The sequence below is a fragment of the Mycteria americana genome, chromosome 2 (assembly GCF_035582795.1).
Source record: "Mycteria americana isolate JAX WOST 10 ecotype Jacksonville Zoo and Gardens chromosome 2, USCA_MyAme_1.0, whole genome shotgun sequence".
In the NCBI taxonomy this organism is placed as follows: domain Eukaryota; kingdom Metazoa; phylum Chordata; class Aves; order Ciconiiformes; family Ciconiidae; genus Mycteria; species Mycteria americana.
In genome coordinates this window covers 139292743-139313817 of record NC_134366.1, presented here as the reverse complement: position 1 = coordinate 139313817, position 21075 = coordinate 139292743, and the positions used below count along the sequence as shown (strand labels likewise).

At 46.8% G+C, this 21075-nt stretch overlaps 1 protein-coding gene and 1 long non-coding RNA gene across 2 annotated transcripts; one reads left to right on the top strand and one right to left on the bottom strand.

Annotated features, from left to right (window-relative positions):
• Positions 1-8353: 8353 nt before the first annotated feature.
• MSC (musculin) lies at positions 8354-11011 on the top strand. Its single transcript, XM_075494805.1, has 2 exons — positions 8354-9199; positions 9955-11011. Exons 1-2 carry the CDS (start codon positions 8678-8680, stop codon positions 10039-10041), a joined length of 609 nt encoding a protein of 202 aa, XP_075350920.1. The 5' UTR covers positions 8354-8677; the 3' UTR covers positions 10042-11011.
• A 1926-nt stretch (positions 11012-12937) lies between these two features.
• On the bottom strand, positions 12938-19264 carry LOC142406201 (uncharacterized). Its single transcript, XR_012774494.1, has 3 exons — positions 18914-19264; positions 18424-18658; positions 12938-16088 (listed from the first exon to the last, which is right to left on the bottom strand). It is a non-coding gene; the product is annotated as an uncharacterized LOC142406201 (long non-coding RNA).
• Between the last annotated feature and the right edge of the window lie 1811 nt (positions 19265-21075).

Sequence of the window (21075 nt, the reverse complement as noted above, 5' to 3'; positions counted from 1 at the left end):
TTCACTGGAAAACTTACCCATCATTACCACAAGTGACTACTTCTAATGGTAGGCATGCTTAAGAATTGGTTATTGTGGTCATCATCTATCTTCACCTGCATCTCAGTTTGGCACCAGCTGAATATTAGCTTGCTAAATCCTTCAGGTGCTTTTGATAAAAACAATCTGTTGTTTCACTAAAGGCTTCAGAAGGTATGTTTGGACCTGCCTTCAATGTTTCTACTTATGCTGAGGATGCAGGCCTTGATCAACATTAATGTACAATTGATATATTTGTTCCAAACTAATACATAATCCATCCAAGTTCTTCCCTTTCTGTCATTATATCCATTTAATAATATTATGAGATTTCCAAATGCTAATAACAATCTTTTGAGACTACATAAATCTCTGCAGCATTTGCTCTGTAAGTCTAGTCTCTATTTAGGATGAATGCTTCACAGGATACCACTGTGAAGCTTTTCTTTCTGAAGTCATATGAGAAACCATGCCTATACCCTTCCTATTGCCTCCTGACATGCTTTTTTAGATAAGCGAGTTGAGCATTTAGTTTGTCTTTCCACAATATCATAAATAACAACCTTGAATATAATGGTTACATCTTCAAAGGTCTGTTAGTTGGTCTGTTTGTTCCTTTCTGCTTGGCTGGAACGCAAGAGCCTGGTTTTTTAAAAGCACCTTTTTCACTCACAGAAATGTTCAGTGCTTGAAGGACTGATTACATGCACCTGTAGTTTTTTTTATTACCCACATTCTACTACAAGTCTGGAAATCTGATGAACTCACTGAACCTGGTGTCATTCCCCCAAGTAGAGCAATAAACTATCTGCTGTATCTATGCCCCACCAGTTCCCCATAGACCTGGAGTTACTCATCTTTCACCTTACTCTTTCATTTTTACAAACAGCAGCCAAATAATGCAGCCCTTATTTTATATTGGGTCTGTACATCAGGCGCTCACAAAAACAGAAAGCACAGCAGTAAGATAAGGACAGCTCCAACCAAAGCACTAAGTTACATTTTTAGCCAGTTCTCTCTGTTTTCAGAGTCTTTTTATATGCTGATAAATATAATGTGCACATTAACATAGGAGCATTCTCAAAAAGTCAGAAGCATTTTGTCTTTGCTTTTATACGTAATCTTGTGTAATAGCCTTTGACTCTTGCTCATTAAGCAACCACAGAATTTCTCCAAGAGCAATGAACACCTTGCTCCTAGGCCGAATAAACTTGATAAAGCAACATTCAGAAAATGGTTATATCAAGAAATATTACTTTCCCTGCTTCAAGGTTAGATAATTTCCATGTTTTAAACACTTTGTTATTCTGTCTTTCCGGTTTTGTGGGGAAGAGTATCAGCTCACCAGTTCACTTTTCCTTATTCAGCCAACACTATGAAGATTCATGTGTTTATCACAGGTCCAAACTATCTTCATCGTTTTGCTTTAGAGACCTTAAACCAAAACATAATAAAAGCAGACTTGCCAGAGGCCAGCTTCTTGAAGTTGGTAGATTGGATAGCATACCATAATTTTAAGAAACAGAGGGCAAATGTTTAACAGATCTCATTCCTGTCTTCTGTTCAAAGTTTGTTTGAATGAAGGATTGGTTAGGAACACTTTTATGCCAAAATTTAAAAAAGAAACTTACACTGATGTTCATACAAATTAAAGAATCTTCTCATCTTCTTTGATTTGTCTCCAGATGCAGTTAAAGCTGTTAGTTAAGTTGTTAGACTTAATGGTGAGTGTGTGTGAAACCTCAGATCCCTGAGATTTCTAAATCTTGGATTGGGACAGGGGCAAAAAATTTGCTGTCTCTCCATTGGTATTAGGTTGAAACATGAAACGAATCAGTTTCAGATAACCTCATAATTTGAATCAAATGCTGGTTTGCTCTTGATAATTAGCTATTAACATAATTCAAATGGTAAAGTAAGGAAAGGTAAAGTACAAAACTCTGACCTCACCTGTGCCTGCTATGAACAATGAACCGTCAAAGAAAAAAGGCAAAGTTTAAAGGTCTGTAGAGAGTAGAAAGAGATCTCCAGTTCTCAGTGTCATTGGTTTAAGAGCTGATATTCTGCTAATAGAGATATTCTGCGGGATTAAATGATCCGGGGCATATCTCCTAGCAGCCTGATCATCACTATATGAAATCTGAATAGCTTTTTCTAAAAATGAAATTTTCTCATGAATATGGAAATGAAAGACAGAAACATTCTCTAAAGGTTCACCATTTGAGTTGTGAATATGACAGCTACATCTATGAAAGCTTATTTCATTGACGTTCATAATGTATGGCTCCAGACATCCACTCCCTTTTTCAGGTCTTATTCCTTGTCCTAAACAACAAAAAAGAAAAAAGGCCATGTACATGAATATGGCTACAATCACAAAACAAAAAAGGACAGCAGACCACAAAATAACTTGCAAAAGAACTCATCGTCAGCCATCAGGAAGTATCTGCAAAGAGCATACTGTAAGATGGTGACAGGAAGCTGCCTAGGAGACTCTGGAACATTTTAGCTATTTAAAATGTAAAGCACTACTACGGTAATGAAGTTTTCAGATGTAGGAGCACTTTTTAGAAGTACTGTGAAAAGAACAAAATTTCTTGTTTAATATTATGTAGGATATGGAAACTATCATTCAGAAAGTGGGAAAACTGGTGTTAAAACATCATAGCTGAATTCTTAACCTAACATTTTAAGCTCTTCCTTTTTACATACAGACCTACTTATATGTCAAGATCGCGTGCTAGAAGAACCGTGTCTATTACATCTAAAAATCATTGTTGGGACCATGTCATGTCATACGTCTCAGATCCAGAATTAACTCAATAGTGGGGGATGTGGTCCCATGTAATTTTATCAATTTAAAATCTAGGTGCATTATAGGTCTGCCAATTCAAATAGCTGAAAAAGTGAATATTATACCTGGATACACAATACTCTATGAAGGGGAACAGAGCACAGCCAGGGTGATGCTGTCTCTTACAAGAGAAAGAGCATCTATCCCAACGTGGCCTGCACTCAGTAGAGCCTGAGCACTGTTGAGGTAAGGTGTTGCAAGATGCTGACCTGCCTTGGTGTTCAGGAGGCTGCCTAGGTGCCTTCCATAGAAAATTTATTCCCTAGACAAAATGAGGAATAATTTCACCAGACAACTGAATGTGAGGCTGCCATGACTGCAGCCCGCATGTATTGTGTGCCCTTTGCAGCCTTCCCTCAATACAGCTAGAGACACGATGCTGGAGCACTGGAGTTTTCTTTGACTCCAGACAGCCCTGGGCAGTGATTTTCCCCCTGCTGACCACGAAGCTGTCTCACCAGCTGCATGCCCCCATCTGAAAGCCCCCACTGACTTCACCGGCGGTTCCTAGGGAAGCCGCACGCCTCTATCTGCTCTGCTGTAGCCCAGCCAAGGCGAGTGACTGTGCTGGAGCACTCAAGTATAATGAAGTGCTGTAGTGGTGTTATCTCTCCCTATCTCTTCCGTCTTGCTCTGGTGGGCTTCCCTCTCACAATGAAACGCAAGGAGGAGACTAACACAGTGTTTCCTCTTGCCTGATGTTTGCTTGTTATTCCAGCTAATTTGCTCCAAGAGAAGAAATAAACTGCACTTCAAACAGCACCATTAATTCTGGTCCTTTTAGGCCAACAGCACATCTCCAGGCATCATTACAAAAATAGAATTACTGAAAAATACTTCTTTCTCTTTTTTTAATTAAAAGAAATCCCCACCTCCCCCTCCTCAAACCCCCCCACCCGGGCTGATTGACAAAGTGAGCAGAATCCGTGTTCTCACACCAGCGGGTATCTATTACATGAGAACTTTCTTCTGGCGCCAGGAGGTATTTAGAGCGCTTGCCTGGCTATTCCACAGGGGAAACCCTGCTGAAAGTTGGGGATACCTGAGCAAAATTCACTGCCGGCCAAACTCTGGGGAAAGCAGTGATCCTTTACAGTTGATAATGTCTCGTTGTCGTTGTTGCACTGGAAATGTCTGGGAGAAAGAGTAAATAACGGGGAGCGATTTCTTTCCTCGGGGAAGATGCTCTCGCCTTGTGCTGCAGGATGGGATTCCCTTCGGGAAAATTAGCGTCTCGAAGGCCAAACCTGTGGGGTTCTTTATTTTAAAAGCACGTTCCTGCTGATCTCAGGGTTGCTGAGCGAGGAGCACGAACCCCCCCCGCAGCCTAGGCGGCACAACCAGCCCCGCAGCCGCCCGCACGGCAGCCCCGGGGGCTGCCCCCCCCCCCGGCGCCCCGCAGCCCCCGCCGCGGAGCGGGTGCCTCTTCCTCCCGGAGCCGAGGGTTTGCTCCGCCGGGCCGGCGCTGGCCCCAGCACAGCCTCGCCCGGCCCCGGCCCCGGCCCCGGCCCCGGCCCCGGCCCCGGCCCCGGGGAGAGCGCTGCCTGCGCCGCAGCGGCAGACCGGCCCGCCGGTCCCGGGTAGGGGCAGCGGAGCGGGGCAGCCCCGGGCCGCGGGCTGGTGCCTGGGGGGCGGAGAGCTGGTTTTTAACGCCGGGTTTGTTTTTAAGTCCCTTCACCAAGTGAATCACGGGAAGGTTCGCACTCGCTAGGCAAAATAAATTCTAGTAAATACTTTTTTTTTCCTTCCAGGGGTTCATTTATCGCCTGTTTGCTTGATTTGACATGGCTTGACCCACTGAGTAGTTTTAATTTTCTTATATGGTGGAAAGCCACTTATTTGAGAAGCCCGTCCCCCCCTCAGATCCACACAGACACAGACTCGTTTCCAACCGCTGCTGGGGCAGGCGGTTCCTGCACTCCCCCGCGATGCTTTCAGGACCCTCCCCAGCCCCGGGGGAGCTGGGCTAGCGCACACGGGGCACCCTCAGCCGGGTGCCTGCCGGGGGACTGGGACATGGGCACCACGGCGCTGTCACCTTAGGAAGCGACAGTAGGAAAGGGCATCCTTTAGGGGTACCTCGACCCGTGCCAGACCTCTGGCTAAGGACAGGGCACCCACGGCACGGGCTGTAGCAAACGGCATCCCTGGTACAGGCGCTTTTAGCAGGGGCAGGATTGGTGGGGGATGAGGGACACTTGTACGCTTCTCCTTTCACTGGGTGCCTTTACCGGGGGATCTGAGCCATGCAGAGGTGTATTCGCTCTAGGTGGCATTTAACAAAGGTTATAATTCGTCCACCTACTTTCGCTACAGAACCAGCAATGTCAAGCATCCCTTCGTGACAGAAGCCCTGCATGTCTTTCACGCAGCCTGGATCTGGGTTGTAGACGCTTGTGAAGAGATCAAGACTGAGACGTTTGCCAGACGCTGTCCTCCTCCCCTCCAGACATCCTGCCTTTCTCACCACCGCGAGAAAATGAATAAAACCGCCCTTGTTACACTGAGGTCTACCCGAAAAAGTGTAAGTGCACTTTAGGTCGGAGCGAAGTGACTCGGTAACGCTGCTGAGTTCGAGGAAAGGACAAATGCCAAAGGAAAGCCTTATTTAAAGCACTTCAGCGAGAACACATCATCTCCCTCCTCCACCCTGCTTTGTCGTTGCCAGCACCCCAGAGGATGAATGCGAAAGACGGGGGCTTTTAGCAGTTCCCCCTCCTATCCTCGGAGATAACCTGCGTTTTACAGGCTTGGCCTCTGGAGATTTTTTTTTCCTCTTTTGCTTTTTGCTGTAATTTATTCTGAAACTTTAGGAAGACAATAAAAGGGTTAGAGCCCCTCTGCCTCATCCCAGATACCTGCCGGGTTGTTAGTGCCGGCCTGCCCGGGGATGCTCTCCGCCCAGCGCAGCGCAGCGCCGGCCCCGCCGGGCCTCAGGTGCAGCACGAAACGCCTTGAGCTGCTGCAAAGATAAAGGAGAAATCTGGTTTTCGTGGAGTCCCCTTTGCTTGGCTTCGTTTGTTAAATTTATTTACCAAAACGCCTTCTGGAAAACTGTGAGAAAAAAACGCTCCGTCCCAGCGCGGCCCCCCAAATCAGGGGTCTCCCCTCAGCAGAGAAAAGCTGCTTTGTGTGGCCTCAGGGCTAACAAGGGTGGCAGAGGCAGAGCTCCCTGGGGAAGGCCCTCTCTGTAGCTTCTTCCCAGGCAGGAGCCGTTTTAGCTGCTGCTCCTGTCCCTCCACACGCACGCTGGGTTTTGCAGACCCGGGCTGCAGCCCGGCACGGCACACAGCGGGCAGGGACGGACCCTGAAAGAGGGGAGGGATGCTGGGACGGACCCCGAAAGTCCTCGGAGTCCGGGCACAGGTCAGATCGTGGTTCTGCCTTTCAACGGAGAAAAGGGAAAGGGACTGCGCTTGATAACGGGTGTAAAACGCTGCCGTGACATACCAGGGACATTTTCCCTACTCAGCACACAGACAGCGTAAAAGATCAAAGTCTTGACTAGAGGACAAATGGAAACATGATGTAATGCCCTGGCCCCATCAAAGACTTGATCCTGAAAATGATATTTCGGTGAGGGCCGCAGAAATTAGAGGTTTGATGGATGTGAGAGGAGTCAGTTCTGCTCGGTTTCGTTGGGTGTAAATCCGAAGTAACGCCTGAGGCTCACTCCTGATTTACTCCACTGCGTTTCCCATTTCCTTTACCAACCAAGAAGCAGGCAAAGACGATCCGAGAATTCGGCTATTCACTCCCCCCCCCCCCCCCCAGTCCCTTCCTGAAACGAGACGAAGTCTCCATTATGCGTCGCCTTTAATCCGCCGAGGCAGAGGTAGGCGCGAAAGGTGAGATTTGCCACTGAGGCTTTTCAGACTGGGTACCATTTTCTTCTTTGTTTAAAGAAATTCAGCACTTTCCCCATTAATCTTTAGCAGGGAAAGCGTTCAGCCCGCACCTGTATAAACAACCCAGATGGGGGGAAAAAGTAAACCTATATCTCTTCCCCTGCAGTATCTTTATATATATATATTTATACGGATAATGTAGGCTAATTGGGGAGGCAGAGCAACGCCGAAGTCCGGCGAGCTCCCCATTCGCCGTACAGCGTGTGGGACCCAGCCAGAGCATCGTAGTGTCAAACCAAGTTCAAGAGATCCAGTTGCAAGATCAGCTGCCTGTTTCGGTGGTTCAAGAAATGTCAAGTTTCACTTGGAAAGGTTGCTGGTAAACCCGGCTCTGATGTGGTTCTAGCCCCAGCGGGTGAAGCCGAGGTTTATACAGCGTGAAGAGCCCCTCAATAAGACCACAGGGCTGGCGGGGAGCGAAGTGCAAAGCGCTGGGCGAAAAAGGCGGCCGGCGGTGCCAGGAAAGTTGTGCGGCAGCAGCCGGGAAGGTTCCACTCGGCCGGGAGGGAAATGGAAGGGAAAAACCGGGAGCAAAAATTGCGGGACGAGATCTTTCCACCTGTTGTAGTCATTAGATTCTTTTCCGCGAACCGATTTTTTTATTCTGGTTAACCGTATCCAGACAGGGTCGTGAAGGCCAGCGAGGAACTAAATGCTAGTTCTTGATCTTGGAAAGAAGGGATATTTTGGGGGGTGGGAGGGATACAAGATGTTGGTTGATTTTTTTTTTTAAATTTATACCCCTGTCGAATTTGCATATCATCATTTCCCGTAGATGGTGGGTCCCCCACTCTCCCGTGGACTCTATAAAAGCTGTAGTACGGAATTTGTTAAAAAAACCGCGAATCGCTCGAAAAGCTGTCTCGTTTAATTTGCTGTGTGCCAGAGAGCTGTACACAGCCCAATTAACTGGCTTTTCACTAATTGCTCTGAGGAAGGAGCAGCCCTCGGGCACGTTATGCTCTTTCGCTGCTGTCCGTAGCTTCACCCCAAGTGACTGACGCCGTCAAAACACGGTCCGCGCGTTTCCAGAGACTTTCTGCATCGCTCCCCGCAAATCGCCACCCACCCCCGAGTGCCGCCTCTCCCGCTGCCCCCGCCCGCTCCGGCGTCCCGCTGGCCAGCGGGCACCGGGACCGCACAGCCGCCTCTCGGGCAGGGCTGGCGGCGGGCAGGGGAAGACCCCGGCGGGCGGGGGCCTGACCCGCAGCCTGGGGTCGGCCCCGTCCTGCCGCACCGCTCGGCTGCGAGGAGCGGGGCTGGGCGCGGGTTTATACGGCGGGGAGATCGCCCGACCTCGAAGGAAAGGCGGGAGGGAGAGGGAATGCCGGCGGGCTGGGGGCCGAGCGCCGGGTCGCGCTCAGCCTTAGCCCAGCCGCCGCCGCCTTGGAGACAGGGAGCGGCGCGCCCTCCCCCCGAAAGCACTGGCGGGAGCAGCCCCGCGGGTATTCTCCCTCCTCCGGGGCGCGGAGAGGGGTCCGTCCCGCAGGAGGAGCGCTCGTTCGCACGGCGGCGTTCCTCCCACGCACGCCCGCGCCTGGCGACGTCCCCGGTGCTCCCCGCTGCACGGGGCGGACCCGGCGCACCGGCCCGCGGGCCAGCGCGCAGCGCGGCGCCGGGCAGCGCGGGGAGGCGCCGCCCCCGGCGCGGGGCTCGGCCGGGTCCTACCCCCTCCGCCGCGCCCCCGCTCCTCCCCTCCGCCCGGCAGATGGTTTGCCCGCGGACACCCGATATATAGCGCTGTCCGGGGGCGCATCCCCCCTCCGCGCCCCCCCGCGCCGGCACGGACTCTCCGCGGCGGGGCCGCCCCGCGCTGGGCCGACTCGCCGGCGCGCCTCGGCCGTCCGCCCCCTCCGGCCTGCCCCGCTGCCCGCCTCCCCGCCTGCCGCCCGGGGCGATGTCCGCGGGCTCCGGGAGCGAGGCGGAGGAGCTGCCCGAGATGGACCTGCGGGCGCTGCAGCTGGACTACGCGCCGCCGCCGGCCAAGCGCCAGCCCCGCGGCGAGCTCTACCCCTCGGGGGACAACTCCTCGGCGGCGGAGGAGGAGGAGGAGGAGGAGGAAGAGGAGGAGGAGGACGGCGAGGGCAGCTGCGCGGCGGGGCCGGCGGGCAGCGGCTGCAAGAGGAAGCGGGCGCGGGGCGGCGGCCCCGGGGGCAAGAAGGCGGCGTCGGGGCCGCGGGGGCCGCCGCCCGAGGGGAAGCAGTCCCAGCGCAACGCGGCCAACGCGCGGGAGCGGGCGCGGATGCGGGTGCTGAGCAAGGCGTTCTCCCGGCTGAAGACGAGCCTGCCCTGGGTGCCGCCCGACACCAAGCTCTCCAAGCTGGACACGCTGCGCCTGGCGTCCAGCTACATCGCCCACCTCCGGCAGCTCCTGCAGGAGGACCGCTACGAGAACGGCTACGTCCACCCCGTCAACCTGGTGCGGCGCGGGGGGCGCGGGGGGCGCGGGGCGGGCGGCCGGGAGCGGCCCCGGCGCCTTCGGGATGCGCGGCGGGGGGCACCGGGCAACCCCCGGGGCACTGCCCGGGGTAGCCCCGCCGGCCCGGCCGGCCCCGGGCAGGGCTGGCAGCGCTCGAGCTGTGCCCGCCGTCGAGGAAGCCCTGACTGCTTCGTAAATCGCCGGTCATCCTCGCCCGGGGGCGACCCGAGAGCCGGGTTTGGCCTGCGGTGATGGCGGGTGCGTCTGTTCTGGGGAGTCGGAGTAAGGAACCCTAAAGAAACAAATTCCTCGGGCATTAGGCAAGCTTAATGTCCGAAAAAGGAGTAATTCGCTCTGCGGGCTGGCTGGGAATACAAGCAAGCCGTCATTAGTTCATCGGTGCAAAACTAAATGCCTGATGCGTGCCACGGGGGTAAGAAGGTTGCTTATATAGCGCAGAGTGATTGGTTTTGAATAGTTTATATGCTTTCTATTTAGAAAATTATGCAGACAGTTGCATTTTTGATGCGAACAATTTGTTGCAGCCCTATTGCGGAGCATTTAATTATAATGAAAAACATAATGAAAATATTTGTTAGAGGAACTTAGCTCTCTCTGTGCTTCCCACAGGGACTAAAACATGATGACGTGCTTGCAGCTGAACCAGAGTTAGACATCTATCAGTAATAAAGCTCCAGTTTCATACCAGGATAAACTTTCTTTCTAATATGAAATACCTTTTTTTTTGCTTGCAGACTTGGCCATTTGTGGTTTCAGGAAGACCTGACTCTGACACCAAGGAAGTTTCTACTGCCAGCAGATTATGTGGAACTACTGCATAGTCAAAGTAAATAGGGGTTTTTTTGTTGTTGATCTTTTTCTTTACGGGCTGGATATTTTTAAGAGCTGTGATTTATCAGCTCGAGACTAGATGGGGACAAACCCCCATCTCTAACAGTGTTAAATCTGTGTCCCCTGTCATTCTTTTCCCTTAGAGTTCTGAGGGAAGTTTATTTAAAGCAGTAAGGGAGGGAGGCAGTAGCAATTAGAGTTTTTATGAACTGACTGCAGTGGCTAAGTCTGAGATTTGGAAAGGCCCTTCTTTGGCTTCATCGTTCTTACCACTGCCTGAGGACCTGTTGTTCTGAGGCTATTAAACTAATGGAAGAGGAATATAATGATATAGAATTAACAGCATGGACCAAAATACAACTCTACAAACTAACCCCAAACAGTGTTATTTGTATTCTAAAGCAAAGCAGTATTTTAGAATAGCTTTGAAACTCAGATAGATTTATAATATATTTTGATGGCTTTTGTATTCATGGATCCGGTTCGCTGCAACTATGCAATAAGTATAGTCATACTTTTTTTTGTCTGTTTAACCAGAGTTTTCTTAAAAACGTGTAAGTGGTTACATTCTGCATTTAGGCTACTGCCCACTGGAATTAAACTAATTCCTTTGGTTATGCCTTGCAGTGCCGCATGTAAGAATGTGGGACTGTCCCTAGAAATGTGGCAGAGTTTCCTAGCCTTAACCTGGAAGAGAATTCTGCTCACCGTAAGGCCAGGGTGCATGTGTTGTAAAGAATGAGTTTGTATGATGCTGCAAAAGAGCAAGAATTCACAATGTTTTAAACACTTTTCCTGTACTGTCATGCTTATCTTTGAAAAGTTTACCCTCAAATGGGTTCTAGTGACATTTCTTCACTGATTCAAATGCTGTAATAAAAAAGGACGCCATTAAATAAGTTGCAAATGTAAATAACTCTATTTTTTTATAAATGACATTAAAAGCTTGGTTACAATGTCTTACTGGTACTGTGATAGTGTGTGACTGCATCAATATAGGAACGTCTTTGGAATGCACGATCTTGAAACCTGCTTTTGTAAACACACTTATCTTCCACATCTCTGGAGAGCAGATACATCTCCAGCAACAGAGTCCGATAAGAACACTTTCACCCCAAACAATTCACATGAGGTACAGTACTATATCAATCAGCAGGGAAAACCACATTTTAACAGCTTATAGAATTCACTGTCATAATCTTTTCAGGAAAATAAATAAATGTAGATTAAGAAATGGAGGTCAGTAATTTGTTCTGCTTCATAGCATGAAAGATAGCATAAGAGCTCCTTTTGCTGTTCTTTGTCATTTTACATTTCCATCTGTAGTCTGTTTTGCTTTTATTTGTATTTGTGCAGTGGGAAAATCAGCTGAGTTTTCCTAGTTGGGAGCAGACTTTTCCTGTTTTAAGATTAAAACTCCTGAGGTAAGATTTTCTTTTTCTCAAAATACTTTCTCAGAGGTTAACTCACAGTAAGGCAGAAGACTGAATTGCTTTAGAGAACAAAAAGCCTCCTCTTCTTTATTTAAGCAGTTGGGAGGAAGAAACATTTGCTTAACAAGAACCAATTTAACCTGGTTTCTTGTCAGGTTATCCTACGTCGTGGATTTCTATTTTGAAATACTGCATAGAAGCCCGAGACTGACTATTGGTAGTGTCTTTCAAGTAGATGAACTGCAGAAAATTGCTTTTCTTCTTGTGAAGTGTAAAATAGTGTAGAGCCACTGCAAAACAAAATGAGGGCTCAGTCCAGGATCTGCTGAAATTGTTGCTCTCAGTGATTTGAGGGCAAACTGTACATAATCTAATTTATCTTCCAGTTTTATCCAGAGAAAGGCTCTGAAGGAAGGGGGCTATCCTAATCTGTAGTTATGTAACTGAGGTGGGACTCCAACTGACCTTCTCTAGGAAGCTTTATAAAAAGAAAAGAATATAAACAGAAAATCAAAAAGGAAGGCCCTTTAGGAAGGCATAAGCTATAAGAAAACTCAACCAATGTTTATCTGAACCCTAGAGAAAAGATTATTCAGCAATTTAACTAAGGTGCCACTTGAGATAATCTCAGTTGTGATACTTAGCTGTTCTTGGCCTTGATCCCAGCTGTAATTGGTTAACGACTCTAGGAGATTGGAAAAACAAGGAAAGCATGGAGAACTTTAAACAGTACAGAAAGGTCCATGCGAAATGATGGAAAAAATATTCAAGGTAAATTCCCAAATATGAAGTAGTTATATTAAGTAAATACAGTAGGTCAAAACTGGGGGTGAGGAGTGTGACATGAAGAAAACCGTATTGTTGCTTCCATCCATGCACCATACTACATGCTCTCAAATACTATTTTTTTTTCCTTGTGGCTATGTAATACATAAAAATACTTTCTTTATAAAATAATGAATGCACTGACTGTGTTTGCTACCATAACAGACACATCCATATGATGGTGGTGCCCCAACAGACTATCACTAGTTTTAGAACAGAAGTACACAATGGTCATAGGTGACATTTCAGGTCAAAATTTGGAGAGAAAATTACAGCTTTTAGGTAGCGAATGTTGTACAAGACTCAATTCTTTGTTTTAAATACCTCTATACAGAGATAGATGTATTAGTGTATACTTACTGATCTTAATATGGCAATTAGGTATGTTTGGATTTCTCTAACAAGGATCTGATATTTCAAATTGTTAATTTTCATCCTTGGGTTCATAAATATTATTTTTAAAAAGTAAATTAGTCTTTCTTCTTGTCTCTCAGTGAAGGCATTAAGTGATTAGGAAAAAGTTCAGATAAACGAACAGGCTCCTTGTGGGTTTGTCCTGAGATGAAGGCTGCTCTCTTGCCAGCGAAGTGCCAGGTGTCATGTATTCTGGCATTCCTCACCTATAAAGACACACCAAAAATACATGCATGCAGTTTTGAATCCTTTTTTTAAACTCACGAACAGATGAAATTCAGATCAATGCTTTATATGAATGAGGTGACCAAAACATTCTAAAATGCTGGTTTTAAGCATTAACAGGTTCCATAGGAAGATAATGTGTTTTGATCCTTTTTTTTAATGAAGATTTTGCCAACCTGATAGAGTAAATTCATTTCATTTTTGAAGTCCGAGTGTTTTGTTTGACTGGGTACGAGTTACAGAGCTGGGTGAAGGGGAGACTTAAAATGAAAAACTACCTTACATTTCTACAGTCCTCAAGCACAGAAGGTAAGAAATACAGACATTTTTATTAGATTTGGCAAGTATACGCTTGATGATTATTTTGTTACGTTAATGACATCTTTGTTCCTTGGCACAAGCTACAAGGTGAACCCATCTTGATCCCATAAAGGTATACAAATCTTGCTAAAGCTGTTTTACAAATAAAATGCCAAATCATCTGCAACCTATATTCAGCTGAGACCTGCTTCATGTGAAATCTTAAAGGCAGAATACCTGCACTGACTTTCCTGGCAGGCAGTCCATATATAAAGAAGAACACTTGTCTCCCAAAAATACCTTTGTGACTTTTGACTTATATAAATGTTGTGTAGAACTTTGTTTTGTCTCTGTTTTACGTGGAACTCTGATAGAGCAGATCATTAGACAGAAAGCTCATGTCTCCATCATGAAACCATTCGTTTCCAATACATGTGTTTGCTTACACAAGGAAAATACATCTCTCATGTTGGAAATGTTAACAATTCTGATCTGAGAAAAAAGAAACATAGTTGGCATATAAAAAATACCTAAGCCATACTTTTCCCATTTAGTGACTTCATATACGTACTATTTAAAGAACTCTCAGATATGCTATGGATTCAGATTAAAAATTCAAGTTTCTCAGCTAAGTAAAGGTGACTATGTAAGAAGTACAGTTGCCATAGGGGCCTCCCAGGTGAAAGAGGGAGTTGAAGAAATTAATTTTAAGATCTCAATAACTATCTGAAAGTTACTCTGTCTCTCTTTATTGACTCTAGAAGGACCCTAAGGTGACCAGCTGTGTGATTCAGTTAAATATCTAATGTTTTAGTTAACTATCTAATGTTGGGAGGGATAAATCCAGGTTTAAATGACCAAACTTCATATGAGCCAAGTAAGACAAAAAGAAGGAAGTGGGATTTAGAGCTATCCACCAATACAAGCTTATAGCAACCTTATATTATAAGCAAATAATAATTACCTTATTTGAATGAAACAGCACAGAAAGCTGTCCATTCTACTGGAGAACAGTCACTTTTCCACAAGTAGCTAATTCTATATAACAGCAAATTTGCATTTGGTATGGCAGCACAGATTCTCACCAAGGCTAACAGCAATTATACCTAAGAATTAGGTTCAATCCCTGGGCAGTGTCTATCATACTCCACTCCAGCTGAAAGATGTTTACACAGATGCTTTCTGCAGTGCACAGAGGATGGATGCTGAGCTGCCTTCCAAAGCCTAAATACCTAAATCGGTATTTTTAATATATTCTGACAAGAGTGCATTGGGATCAGTTGCTACATCATGCAGAGACTTGTGTTTCCACAGTGCAGGCTGGTTAGGATTCAGGTACTAAGAAGAAACAGGTATCAGTCTCTTACTTGGCTCTGAAACATTTGTAAATGCAAATTAGTAAAAAATAACTACAAAAGTGCCTTATTTGGAATGCAGCACATGAGCATCTCACTGGAGTTAAAATTCCTAGAAAAGTTAAGTCAGCTGAAAAGATTCATATAGGATCTATCCAACAAGACAGGCAAACCTGAGAAAAACTTGTGGCTGATGTAGGGCTGAAGAATCACTCCTGTAATGATGGGGTGCTGGCAGTCTGATAGGCTCTGGGACCAGAAACATGTGGTGACACTCAGAAGAACTATAATTAACGTTGATGATGTGATTGGAATTTAGCAAGCAAAGGAAATCACCCAATCTGCTCATGCTGGTGAAATTGTTAAAAATAATTCAAATTTCTAGTGTTAAAAAGAATTCAAAATGTGACAAGGAAAGTGCTCTATGACAACAAAGCAGGCAGAGCTGCAAGTCAGAATATATACACAGACACAACCCCAACCCAAGCAAACGGACTGCTCAGCATCTGGGACAAAAAGTCACAAGAACAGCAAAGGATTGCATTGGTTTGTAGGATTTTACAAAGGCCCGTGTAGCGAGCACAGCATGCATGAAGGGGATGGACAACGGCAGCTTTAGCTTATAGGAATCTTCATAGGAACAAGAAGAATAAGATAAATGGATGGTAATCCCGAAAACAAATTGATTGCTTTTTAATTTTAATTCCAAGTTGCTGTGATGGCAGAAGCAACATCATTAGCACTGTAAATCGCGTAGTCAGTAAAAGATAAGAAGTGAATGTAGGCATGAATGCTTATAGAAAATGGAGATTCTAACAGCAGAAGGAACTATTGTATTCCTTGAATATAAGCAGTATGGAGTTTAAGTTAGTTCATGTCCTTAGTATCATCAAGAGGGAATGTCATCTAGAGGAAAAGGGGACCAAACTGAATCAGAAGTCTTTTGCAACAAGGACATGAAAGATTCCAACTGTTCTGTGATTCATTTCTTCACGGAAGTCCCTCTTGCCCTATGAAGACGGCTGAAGAGGAGTGCAGTAGGTTGATGTTCTGGGAAGCCTCAAGAAAGCAGATGAACTGCCAGCAGAGATACAGTCTGTGGTCGCTATGGGGAAAACCAAAACAAACCCTATGTCACTCATTTCTCCTGTAGAAGTGTCTCATCCCACCCTCAAAATAAACATATGTGCATGAAATGTTTTCCACTATCTAGAAAGGAGATCTTGGAAAGATGGTTAATGTCAAATCTTTTTACCTGCACTCTGGCACACGTATGGTCTGGACCTGCCTGCGTTCCTTTTGGGGAGATACTGAATACATGTACTAATGTCATCTGCTCGAGGCAGCAATCTCTGGTCCCCACTCCAAGCAGCAGAGAGTGTCTTGCATCACTTGCTCTAATCTCTTTCAGATCAGACTCGTTGTGTCCATCCTGGAAACCACTTCTCATCCTCTTCCTCTGGGTCCCAGGGGGACATCAATAACCTTCAAAGGGGGCAAAATAATGAGAGATACATTGCTATTTACTAGGAAGGTGATTTGAGGTCCTGAGGAAATGTATTATATTCCTGGTTGTGGCATTTTCATGCTACATATAGGTATGCTTGAGATTTGCAAGGCCTGTTAGGATAGCTCGGTAGAACTGTGGAGGTTAAACAAGGCCATCCCTCTGTACGCAGGAAGATCCCTGGGGCTATCCAACCCGAGAATCACAGTTAGGTTGCAACACAGGAAGAACACACATCACATCCATTTGGGTCATGCCCAATTCTTGCTGTGTTTCATAGGAAACAGAGCAAAACTTGTATTTGGGGAAGGATTGAGTAGGTGACATTCTGACATGGGAAAAACAGGGAAAGAATAGAAATTCAAAGAAGAAATTGAACAATTTTCTGTAGGGCCCCTGGATTAAAGCTAAACTGCCATACTGGTGAAGTTCTGTGCATAAGAGTAGCTGCAGACAGAGGCTAACAGACCAAAATATACAGGTAGACCATAGTAAGGAATAATCCCGCAAGAATAAATTTGTCCCCACCCATTAAAAATGACGGTGTCAGCTAATATATAGAAATATATGTATACAATTTAGCTGTCTGTAAAGATACTCGGATTACAAGTTTAATGTTTAGTGGCATGACAGTGATGTTCATGAAGCATGAACTGAAAACTCTCGTGAAAAAAGGGCCTGAGGTGTCATATATTGGCTAAGGTGTAACCGTGTGTCATACATATGCTTTGAAGATTATTTCTCAAGCTCTTAATTGTAACAAAACACTCGTAACCACAGGACCTGCTACCAATCTATTTCTCATAGTAACCTGGTTTTAGGTGTTTGCTTATCCAATGATACAGCCCAGAACAGTTCCTTTATCTCAGGGAACAACAATTTCAGATTTCTTTTCCACTCTATATAATTCCCCCTGAACTTGTGATGCAAATTCTGTCATAAATGCCTTGGTTCACCAGGCTTCACAAATAAGAAAAAGAATTTCCCCCTTCTAGACTAGATATAGCCCTGATGTGGATGGAACAGCTGTGCAGATAAACCCACTTACACTTTTTGCCCTCCCTCACTGTAAGTAAAAACACACCAGTTTCCTCTGTAAACTGTACATACTGTATCATCTGGGTATATCCTTAGTTTGTAAGAGAGAAGCAGTTACCATAAATTAACACCACTGGTATTGCCAAAATTTTCATCACTTTGACCACCACTTCAAGTGTTGGAACAGATGCCAAGGACTTGACTGACACTTGAGAGTCTCCACTCCCACTCCCCGTGCAAAGGGACTGCAGCTAGACTCATTCTGAGTTGAAACACAGTATTCACATACTCATTTTATGATTTGTACCTTAGCCTACACTAAACCTCCCTCACGGTGATGGCACAAGTAAAAAAAAAATGGTGTCAGGGAGCATTCCTGGGCACTGCAGCTTCAGTGTCTACGCTGTTACATTGTTGGAGAAGCCTCTGCATGGTTTGTGGTTTTGGTATGGGCCACGTGCCATTCTCACAAACAATGCCAAGATGTAGTTTGTGAGTCAGCAGCGGATAGGGATCATTCATAATATACAGTTTACATGAAGTCATCTTATTCTGGAGACTGAGAGTACACAGGCATAAGCAGTATGGACACGAGCTACCCCAGGACAGTTAGCCTCAAAACCAGAGGACAGTCTTGGTAGCAAAGAAGAGTCCTTCACACTAGTAGTTTGGACATAACCTCTGTGTATCAACTGAAGTCTCTAGCTCACAGGACCTCCTGTGGTTTATATTTGCTTTAGAGTAGTCTGCAAGCTCTTCTAGGCAGAGAGCACACTTCCCTTCATTTTTATGTATCTAGCACAAAGAAGCCTTACATCTGATTAGGATGGTAACTAACACCAGAAGCAAAATGAATAAAAACCCTGACATTAATCTGAAGATCCTACTGCTGAAGCAGAATAGGTAAGTGATTTAAAGTTTTATGTCCAGCCCCCTTGTAATGTATGCCTCAGCATGCAAGACAGTGGCAAGTCTAGCTGTGGATTGAAAGAAGGCAGATCAGTTTTTCTGAGTGCAGTTTAACACTAAAATGTCATTGTACGTGAAGCATCAAAGCAACAAAGCAACCCAAATTTCCTGTTTCAGGTTTTCAGTGTCTGTCTCAAGTAATAAATATAAAATAAAAACTATTCCTTCACTTCTCAGATACGCCTTTACACCACCATTACTGTAAAGCCAAAAAAGTTTTTGTTTTTTTTTCTTCAACATTTAAAAAAGAATAAACAAGTTACGAGTTACAGAGGTTTCCTGAAAACAGCTGCTTCAGATACCTACAGACCCAGAAAGCCACAGTGCCCAAACTTCTGCAATCCCACGAAAGATCCTCCTGTGTGTCTCTGACCCTGAACGATCGCCTGGGCTTGGGGGACGGGGAGAGAGGCCAGGTGGCCTCCGGCACCTCCGACCGGCACAAGCGTTCCCTCTCCATCACCAAGACGCGTGCCCGTCCTCTGCCAGCTCTGCTGTCGCGCCATCTCTTCTGAGGCAACTCCTGGTGAAGAACTGGCAGCTGGCTGGGAGAGATGAGCAAGAGGAAGCAATTTAGGTGGAAGAAAGAGAAAGACAGCTTCATAAGGAGGCTGAAGATGTCTCCAAAAGGGCGAGGGTGGGTCTGGCCTCTTACAGGTAGAAGAAAGATTTGGAAGGACCTCCGGGCGGGATGAACGTACACACGTCTCCAGGCAAAATGTTAAATATGCCTACGGAAAGTACTAGCAAAGATTATCTAGCTATGCATGCCTGTTCACTCACTTCTAAGCATTACTTTACTTAGTAAGTATCAGCATAAAATACCAGGAAGCCTCTGCAGGGAGAGGGCACCCCTTTTCAAGGCATTCGGCAGCACTTGTCGCCTTTTGAAGTTTTTCTGTGAGTGCCCCTCTCACCTCCCCAGGCCCCGCCGCGCTGGGCAGCGGCTTCCCGGCGCGGCTGCCCGCTCCCGCCCCCGGCCCTGAGGCGGCCGCCGGCTCCCGCCGCCCCACTGCCTCCCAAGACGTGACAGAACCGGCTCTCCGGGCCCTGGCTGCCCCCACCCTCCTCCTGCGCGAACTCCGCCCGCCAGCGGGAAAGCGGCGGAGCAGCGACCCGCCCGCCAGCCCAGCGCAGAACAACGCGGATTTCCTTGGCGGCGGGGAGTAATGGCCACCAGGGCAGCCCCGCCTCACGCCCCACGGCAGCCGCCCCGCAGGTGGGGCGCGGGCGCCACCCGGTGGCCGCCGCGCCGAGGTGCACGACCTGTAGCGGGCAGGGCGTGAGGGCCCGTCGGTAGCGGGGATGGCTCTTTCTGTCAGCGACTGGTCTAAATCCAGCCGGGGGTGGCGAGGCCTGAAGGGCAGGGCGGGGAGCCTCCCGCTGAGGGGTCGGCGTGTGCACGGCGACAAACCACAGCTGAAGGTGGTCTATAGGCGCAGCTGGAAACCACAGCCCTGCCCGCAGGCTCAGCAGTTCCCCTGTAACTGCCTGAATTCGGGGTTCTGATACACCCCAAACTTCCCAATTCCGACAACGCGGTGAAAAAATACAAGAGCAGGAAGGAAGCACGAAGGAGGCGTTCGCGTTGCTTCATGTAGCGTGGCACAAACTCTGCGCCAGCAGGCAACACCTCCCTGACGTTATGGCCTTACCCAGGAAAAAAAAAAAGTATTAAAAGCAGATGGGAGGGGAAGGAGCCTCCCAGGCCGCAGGGTCCAGCCTGTACCCATGGGCCCATCCAGCACCGTGGGCCGCCTGGGAACCACCATGGCGGGTACAAAACCCACACCAGAGCTCGTCCCGGCCGGTTTATAGCCATAGCGTGGTCCTTGCCTGAGCAGGTCTTGTGTCTCCCCGGCAGGGCTGGGGACATCTTGTGGAGAAGGACCCTGGGGACATGGTGCTGGGGCTGACCCTGGGCTCTGCCACCTGCCCATGGTGCATTTTTTCAGCACAGGCTCCCCTGAGGTGTTCTTTGTCTATTTACATTGCCTGTTTTATTTGGTAAGTAATGAAAGCTTGTAATCTAGAATGAAAGTGTCAGTATGGAAAGAGATAGCTATATCTTGCAGTTGGAATGAGAGACGGGGAGTGTTCTCGTTTCCTGGGCTATGTAATACTGAGCTTTTAATTTCTCTGTGCTGTACTTGCCTGATGGTGTTCAGGTCTTGGGCTCCAAAGGCCATTCAAGACCTTCTTGGAGAAAATAAAAACAACAAGTAAAAGCAATGGCAATATTTTGTTATTATGACTATCTTTCAATAATTAGAAATTATCAAATATCTAATTATCAAAAGAGAGTTATAGTAGGAGAATCTGCTGATGTTTTCGTAGACTGAATGGCCCTTTTAGTTCTCCTCTCTCTCCTTTTTTGCCTTAGATAAGAGAGGGAGAGAGATTTTTCTGTGGCTCCAGTACAACAAGAGGCCTGCTTGCATCAACCCCTTTGCATAACTTTCTGAAATTTTTAATGGAATAAACACAGTGTTTCACATTGCTAAATACTAGTTTTATACCCAAATAAAGCATTGAGGGAGGAAAAGTGAAGCTGACTTGATTTCAGATGGTCACAACATCCAGTGAGGAATAATTTTGCAAAGTCGGCTTTGAAGAAGGTGGGGGCCAGGACAACTGCGGTGACACGGCAGTAATAACGCAGGGAACATGCATGGGGTGCGAGGGGTAGGAGTCAAATATAGTCTTGCGCTATTGTCCTGGTTTCGGCTGGGATACAGTTAATTTTCTTCCTAGTAGCTGGTATAGTGCTGTGTTTTGGATTTTAGTATGAGAATAATATTGATAACACACTGATGTTTTGGCTGTTGCTAAGCGGTGTTTACACTGGTCAAGGACTTTTTCAGCTTCCCATGCTCTGCCAGGTGCACAAGAAATGGGAGGAGGCACAGCCAGGATAGTTGATCCAAACTGGACCAAGGGCTATTCCATACCATATGA